This window comes from Nicotiana tabacum, chromosome 24, assembly GCF_000715075.1.
Source record: "Nicotiana tabacum cultivar K326 chromosome 24, ASM71507v2, whole genome shotgun sequence".
In the NCBI taxonomy this organism is placed as follows: domain Eukaryota; kingdom Viridiplantae; phylum Streptophyta; class Magnoliopsida; order Solanales; family Solanaceae; genus Nicotiana; species Nicotiana tabacum.
In genome coordinates this window covers 108,852,553-108,861,212 of record NC_134103.1, presented here as the reverse complement: position 1 = coordinate 108,861,212, position 8,660 = coordinate 108,852,553, and the positions used below count along the sequence as shown (strand labels likewise).

Below are 8,660 nucleotides of genomic sequence, written 5' to 3'. Positions count from 1 at the left end.
CCATAATAAATTAGATTAGTTGCCTACTACAACATACGTTAATAGTATTAAAAATTTTACGCTTTCCGCTGTTATATAAGTTAAATCTCATTTATGATTATTGGTTGTCATTGCAACTCAAGGTTTACAAGCTTCTGGATCATAACAGCATTATTCCTTTTTATATCCACTCGATTTCCAATTATAACTTTGTCAACTATGTGAGTAACATGTAAGTATTTGGTTTTTCTAAGGATAAAGAAATGTAGAACAAGTCAAGAACCTTCATTCCCTCGATTGGCCACGAATATGTCCAGCCTTCAGTCCTCTCCGTGACTTTAGTTTAGAATATATTTCAACACTGACTTTAAAGATTAGCGTTGAACTTCAAATTCAATTCACAGTTTGTAAATGATGAGAGCAAACAATAAGAGCAAGCTGGCAATTATGTAATGTCACTTTCAATAGCCTTATTCATTTGACAAATGCCTTAGGGCTTCACCAAACCTTGAGCTTTTATCAATGGCCAGAAACAAGATACAGTATATTATTGCTTTTTTCTTCTACCATGGCTACCCAGCTGTATCACGTATCGTGCTATCAATGGATGAATCAGCTTCTAGCACACAACAATGGGCTGAAACAACAAGCTCTTATGATCATGAAGAAGAAAAGCCTTTTCGCTCTGTGAGCTTTCAGGGGAATGCTCATCAGGATCCATGTGCTATGGGCTGCCCCAGTGAAATTTGTGGTTGCTACTAGGTTGATCTAAATACACCCACCCAGTTAATAAGCTTTTCTGCCAAGAGAGATCAACCTTAATTCCATCTAGTGCGTGTATTTCCACTTCCATGTAATAATTCCCCTGTTTTCTTCTATGAATAGTGGACTTGTATCGAATTAATAAATGTAATGTATAATTTGTGTTTCATTAGTTTTGAATTCATATACTGAAACAGAAAAGAGAGTATTATCCCCCCCCCCCCCCAACTTATACAATAATACACACACTTTCACTTTGCAGGCTATCTTCCAACATGTAAAAAAAAAGTGTGAGAAATATTGCAACGTAGCCTAGGCGCTAAACCAAAACTAAAGGGCATGAAATGTTACTTAACTTTTCTGTAACATAGCCCACTTAGAAAACAGATTGAAAAAACAAAGAGAATTTGACAGCAGATGATTTTTCTGTAACACTGTACCCAAGGCGGCATCAGCCGAGTGGCCAACTCTACCATAACATGGTGTACTGATATTTATAGAAATGGGAACATCGACATAATCTCAAAACCATACCTACATCTTTCATTTTTTTCTTGCTCCTCCAGGCTCTAGTAACAAACTATTATTCTTTAGTTGACATAATGGTGAATTGAGACCAAACCTTGATTTGTGTTTTAATGCAGCAGTCGGATGCTTTGCAAAACTAATCAGCAGGATCATGCTCAGTCTTCGTTGTCTGAGAGCAAGCAGTCTTCTATTTGCTCCCTGAAAACAAGGCAATTAAACTTGAAAGATAAGCGTCCTAAGTTTTAGACTAGGACTAGAAACGGAGATAAAGCTTTCATTAATACAAATTAAAAGAACTAGTTCCAAAAACATCTCTAAAGTTGAAATGTTGGATCCTGGGGCAGCCCAAAGAAGAAAACAGAGGACACTATTCTCTAAGCAATAACAGTGAAATTGTGAGGAAAATCTTGAAAGGAGCATAAATGGAAGCTAATTTCAAAAGGCATTGTCCATCTAAAGATCCATGACATCGCCTTTGTTCAAGCCATCTGCAGCTACAGAATGATTTTCCAAAAGTAAGCTAATGTGTCAGAAATAAGAACACCAAATAAATTTTCATACCTTAGCTGTCTCTGACTTAGATGATCACCATCCTCTGCTTGGAAAACCATTGATGGTGGCAAGAGAGAAATGAAGTGCTCCAGAGATAACGGGTCCTTGGGAAGAACCTGAAAATGACAACTTGCACAGCATGCAGCCCCAATCGCATCGAGACTAGTTTTCGCATTGTCAAAACTAATTGATGTTCCGAAGGTGGATATTTTTAGAGGACTACTGCAAATAGGACAGAATGACTCGGGAGGAAGGGCATCGTTAGTTTTCAGGCTGTATTTCTTTTGCCTTCTTTGAGATGCCACCTGATCGTTATAGTTATTGTCCTCTGACATTCTATTGAAATGAAAAGGTGTCAGCTTTCCAGCTGTTCTCATGATTGTGCTTTCGCGGGAAGGGTTTTCCTCCTGAAAAGTAAAAGTTACTTTGAATTTTTCATGTGCAAGGCTTTCAAGTTCCAGTATTCATGACTAGAACAACAAACATATAGGATAACTGAATAGATGCAGTTTTCACAATAACAAGTTAGGAGCTCTTTAATAAAATAATTTCTTTTCCCTAATATTTTTCCTTCTTGTTAAAGTAACCAGCAATACTACAATATTAACCATGAACCAAGATTCAAGTTTTAAAAGCTCAATATTAACCATGAACCAAAATTCAAGTTTTAAAAGCATGTGTCTTGGCAGGCTGAATATATTTCAGCTAATGAGTGCATTGTTATATTATAATATTCCAATTTTTAATTTCTTATATATCTACAATCTTTTCCTTGCATTAAACGCCAGTTGCACTGTCCATGGGACCACATAACTTAAATTAAACCAATACAGTTAACCTGCATTTACCTGCAACAATTTCACAAATGAGGAGACCAAGCCATTGATACCAGCACGTGTTCCGTTAAAAACTTCCACAGTCATCAAACTGCCCTGGCAAAGTACGTTGAGGCCCACCATGAAGTAATGGTTTTGACACACAAGGAAAGGGCAAAAAGAAATCAAATAATCAGATTCAGAAATTACACGAGATTGCAAGAAAAATAGGATATCTAAATGCCAAATCAGACTTAAATTTGTTTTAAATCTTAGATTTCAAGTGCAACAAACCTGTCAAGGCTGCAAAGCATATTCAACTCATGAATAAGACAATCACGGAGGGGAAGAACAACAGGTATCTTCCACCTTGCATCAACATACTGGATATCAGCAGCTAAAGAGTAACCTCTGCCCTGGAGGAAACCAAAACCTTTTGCACATTAGATAGTTCTCTCTCTGTCTTTTTGTTCATCACTCTTCTGTTCAAGAGGGTAACCAAAGATATGAGAGATGACATTGAAAATTCTAGATAGGTGATTAGTGTAGATATATAGTTACTAGCTCTAAAGTTGATCTTTTATACAATAACAAACATGGATTATGATCATTGAAATGAGTAATTAAAAAAATAGATCAAAACAAAAAATACACACTAAAAAGATCATGAAAGTGGACGGGCAATTTGGTTAATCCAAGAAAGATGACCTGATAGGACTATGCAAAAAGAACATACAAACGCCTATATTTAAGTGGAGAAGGGTAGAGGGGCGGGTCCACTATTCACCGAGTTTCAAACCGTGCGCCGCTGGCCCTCGTTATCCAAAAAAAACTCGGAAGTATCAAAATTCATAGGCAATGCCATTAACTTTTTTAAAAAAAGAAAACCTCTTCTGCATGAATCATGGATAATCACATTTCACATTTTTTAGTTTAAATCTCTTTTTCTATCTGGAAGAGGATGGACCAAATCTAGGCACTTCACACTTCCATTATTCTCTTATAATCTACTTCATCCCTTCCATCATTTCCATTTGGATCATGTCATATTGAAGTTCAAAGTTCCAAACTTTTTCAGTTTGCCACAGGACAAGCTTTCTTCATCATGCATCCATGTGACTAAACATTTTCAGTTTTTCCGCAGAAGAAGAGAGGGAGTGATTCATAGAACATACCTTGACAGTTGCTTCAAGTACATGACAAGCTATTCTTGATGTACACGTTCCTAGCAAAACTTTGGTATATCCATACTCAAGAGCTATCTGCATAGTAAAGCAACATATGTAAATAGGGATCTATGTTTTCCTGCAAAGCTCAAGATTATGATTATGTAAAGCCGCCAAACCTTTTGCAGGGAGAGCATGAGAAGATGTTCTAACAGATCCTCTTTTCCTGTGACATCACTAACAGCATTTAGTAATTCATTCAGTCTATCTTTTGCATCACCAGTTTTCAGCGAATAAATGGCCTCTGTTGGAACTACATGAAATTGTTTCACTGGTGGAGCCAAATCTGACACGATATGTTTCATCTTCTCAATAGCTCCATCAAGCTCATCAGATGAGACAGCAGAAATGGCTTTTTCATCAATAAAAACAACCCCAACACCAAAAACTGGTAATGCTCTATCTGGACTGGCATCAAAGTTTTTCTGAGCTTTGCTTTGCATCTCATGTGTAAACTGCAGAGCCACCCTAGAAGATAAAAGAATTTGTTCAGAAAAGTAAAACATCATGGTATCACATACCTTTTACACAAGACTACATCCCTTTTAAGTCATAACAAGCAGCAGTCTGGCTTAACTAACTGCTACGGTATACACCAATGTTGACACACTTTGATGTTACATTCAACTTCAACAACACGTAAATGCTACACTCACCAATCTAGAGAAATTACAACATGCTATTGTTTCTAGAAGACCTATTTTTAACCCGTGTTTTAAAAATTAGTAAGTGTTAACAGTATGTTTCTCTATCTTTAGTCTTCCATATAAACTCATTAAAATTAAAAATGTAATAAACGATTTTAGTAAGATTACAGATACACACACTCACACATGCTGACATGCATATGTCTGTGCACGCGCGTGACTGCACAACCTGGAATTTAAGATTTATCTGAAAATGGAAGGTGAATTTTAAGATGTTGAAAGAGGTTCCAGTTTATTTACAAATTTAGTGAACTGTCGAACTTCCAAGATTTGTTGCCCCCTCAATTTCAACTACAATCCAACATCCAACATAAGAGGATAGCAATCACCAGAGTAGGAAGAGGGCAGGGAACACTTCAAGAACCAAAGAATACATTAAAGTCCATATAATACACTGCATAGAAAACAGAGTTAGGCAAGGTAATAACTTAACACAGACAACTCACGAGTTCAATCCCTAAGTATGAAGTTTTTGTCTTTAACGCAAATATGAGGTGGATAACCAGGAAATGGATTTTCTGGAAGTATGACTAGGAAATTTGGTATTCACATTTGCCACACAGATGCATCCCCGTCAATTGAGTCCAAAATCTACACTAAGTTAGCAAGATGAAAGCTCAGAGATCACACCCTTTTTACTAAAGTTCCATCATATGCTTGGATATGAAGTTTTTGTCACACCCTGTTTGCACCCATGGGAACACATTTCAGACTGAGGAACATGACAGATGTCTACTGTTCTTATACTAATTGTTTAGAATTAAATAGACACATACCAGCGGAATACATAGAGACTGATAAAAAGAAACATAAGCAATTTTTTTAGTTATATTTATGACGGTGGTATCCACACCAGCTTGTTCGCGCATCGACTATTCCACCGGGTTCCATCTACCTCCCACCACTACAAGTACGTATAACTATGTTAACCAAAGCTTAAACAGATGGGAAAAAATCACCTAGCATTTTTTTGCCTCCACCTGAATTTGAACGTGAGAAGCCATTATTAGCACACCCTTGGGTAAAAACAGGGCATATATAGACAATTCATATCACCGACCCCAACTAGTTTGGGGTTAAGGCTGTTGATTGACATCAGCATATTTTCTAAATAAAGAGTCTTTTCTACAACATCAGCATATTTTCAAACAAATAAACTGATTAATCAGGAACCAAAAATCAGTATGATACTAAATTTAATCAAAATTATTAAACCCTAAACCCTAGATAAAATCTCGAAAAGCAAATAACTTTGGGAATTAAGAATACAATTTACATATGAAAATGAAGACATAAGATGAACCTGGAACATGTACCGCCGGAGAAAGCGACAAGGACGTTATCCGACGGCGAAATCATAGCATTAGATGTGACAGCAAATCTGAACTTTCCGTAGAGATTACTGCGGAAGCAATCTGCACAGAACCTTCCGCTATCTCCTCCGCTAAAGTCACCACCGCCCTCGGCGGAGGCAGCGACGGCTATGGTTTTGTTAACCTTGCATTTAACACAGACGGCGATAGATAATTGTTCGGTGCTCTTTCTACCGTTAGCGACGTCGTTTGGAGCTTCATTTGCAATTTTTACTGGCGGATGTTCTTCTGCTTCATTAGAGGAGTCTCTGTAACAACCGGACTGGCAGGTTCCTGAGTTGCACGCCATTTTTGGCAAGAAAGAAAAATCTATTGGAGGGATAGCCAATTGGTTTTGTAACAGTTCTATGTTGGGCCGTTTTTGGGCCGAGTATGGGCTTTCAAGATGGGCTCTCCTAATAGTACTTTCGTTGATTCTAGAAATAGCACATTTTATTACAAATACAACATTATAGAAAAATAACTGCAGTCGCTTAAATGTTGCACCCAATATTTAAGGAAATCGTTTCCAATTTAAAATCTTAAATGTCGCACCCAGTATCTAAGTAAACCGTTTCTATTTTAAAAGTTAAAATGGCAGCACCAAATATTTAAGGAGATCGTTTCCATTCTCACTTATATTTTGTAAAAAGACTATAAATTTTCTTTCTTTCCGTAAACCAACAATTACCAAAATTCTCAAAGATTTTTTCCTTTACGTTGCTCATTTATGTCCTCTTCTTCTACAAGGATATTAATTCTTCAACCACACATTAAAGTGGAACTAAAATGATAAAATATAACATTAATTTAATATACTTAGAATAACACTGTAATTTATAAACTATAAAATACCATCATTATACTGTGTACACTATTAAATGTTGGATTTTAAGCTTGTGTAGCTTAAAAGAGGGTGAATGAGAAATGGAGGGAAAATGAAATATTTGAGTTTCCCTTGGCAAAGGAATATTGTCCCATATCGGAAGAGGAAGAAAAGGCTTTTGATGGGTATATATATAATTGTTCTTCTTCTAGCTCTTAAAGAGTTAAGAAGAAGGCAAGCCTCGCGCCGTCGGCTTCAGCTTCGGTCAAAGATTGATTGATTAATCTTTTTGGACAAAATTTCTTTTAATTATTTAATTAATTAATTAAATAATTGACGGAAAATTCAATCCGGAATAAACCATGACCCGCGATCCGGTTCGGTCAAGCCCGTTTTTTTCCGGATTATTTTAAATATATTTTCCTGCAATATTTCAAACAACCCTGTTCCAACAGCCATGGAGTTTGAATCTCAGAATCTTTCCTTACGAAATTTTCTAAGCTTCTTCTTCTGCACAAAATTCCAGTGTGTTTTACAGCCTTCGAGTGGCTCATTGTTCACCAGCGTTTTGGTACCAACACTCCGGTGAGTTAAATCGTTCTATCCTGGGAGGATATATTCCAGCACCTTGGGTACTTGAGGGGAATAATTTTCTTAAGGACACACTGTGTATTCAGTGGGCTCGATTTATTCCTATACTGTTTTTTCCATAATTTATTTCGTTAAACAAGTATTACTAATTTTTTGTTTTGTTTTTTCAGAAAGTTTATATTAGTATACTAGAATTTTCTTGTAATTTATACACTATTAAATACCATTATTCTATCGTATATATACATATTTATATTCTATTATAATACTATGTATATATGTATTCCATGTATATTTTTATTATCCACTATTATTGATATTTATACATAATCAATATATACAATGGCGGAAGAATTTATGATAAAATATAACATTAATATATACGTGATTTTTACATGGTATATTATTTGGTTTGCTTATACAGTTATACATGGTTTACATGGAGTATAAATCATCTATTATAATTTGTACATAGTTATATTATAAATTTATACATGATTTATTCAGCGTATATTATCGCAACTATAAATTTATATTCTAACCTTCTGTATGTATATTATTATATATGTTATATTTCAGATTTGTTAATTTTATTTTACTGTAAATAAGAACGAACAAATTATGTAATGTAAGCAATAATTAAATACAAGTCTTTTTTGAATAATATAACTTGATTAACCTTTTCTTAAGAAAATAAATGCTTTGAATACGTGATTATGAGTGCTTTGAATAAATATTTAAAACTTTTTGCTAGGGAATATAATTATTTAGTTGACATGTATGTAAAATACTTATGGTTGCTAGGTTTCTGAAATTTTTTCTTAAATTTTGCCTATTTATGTTTTTCTCTCTTCTTCTTCTTTTGTTGTGAAAAGTTAATTTTTTTAAAAAAATTAACTGATATCCAATATTTGGTAACTTCATATACGTTTTCTTCTCTATTGATGCTTCTTCAATGCTATGGGTTGTTACTTCTTATATGTCGTTGTTTCTTCTTTATTTATAGAACATGAACATAATTGTAGCCTCAAGAATCAAGGTTGTAGCTCCATGCCTAGAAAACTGAAGTTTCCTATTTTGATTCATGTCTACAGCGATAAAACCTATTACTGCAACGACAGCCTTGAGCAAGTATTCTGTCCAAATGGTCTTTTTCCTTCATTAAAATCAGCCGCTGCAGCATGCTAAACTCGGTTGCGGCATAAATTCCTTCAACTTTTTCCAACCTTTCAATATTGATATTTTGAAGTATTTTCACATACTTATATGCACTCGCACACCTTTAAATTACTGTACAATTACTTTTATACCCTTTTATGGAA

General features: G+C 35.1%; 1 protein-coding gene across 1 annotated transcript; it reads right to left on the bottom strand.

Moving 5' to 3' along the window:
* Positions 1-883: 883 nt before the first annotated feature.
* Positions 884-6,258, bottom strand: LOC107813504 (cytoplasmic tRNA 2-thiolation protein 2). The gene is made up of 7 exons (XM_016638781.2): positions 5,873-6,258; positions 3,982-4,330; positions 3,812-3,898; positions 2,931-3,052; positions 2,670-2,748; positions 1,831-2,228; positions 884-1,467 (listed from the first exon to the last, which is right to left on the bottom strand). The coding sequence occupies exons 1-7, from the start codon at positions 6,229-6,231 to the stop codon at positions 1,425-1,427; spliced, it is 1,437 nt and encodes a 478-aa protein (XP_016494267.1). The 5' UTR covers positions 6,232-6,258; the 3' UTR covers positions 884-1,424.
* Positions 6,259-8,660: the final 2,402 nt, after the last annotated feature.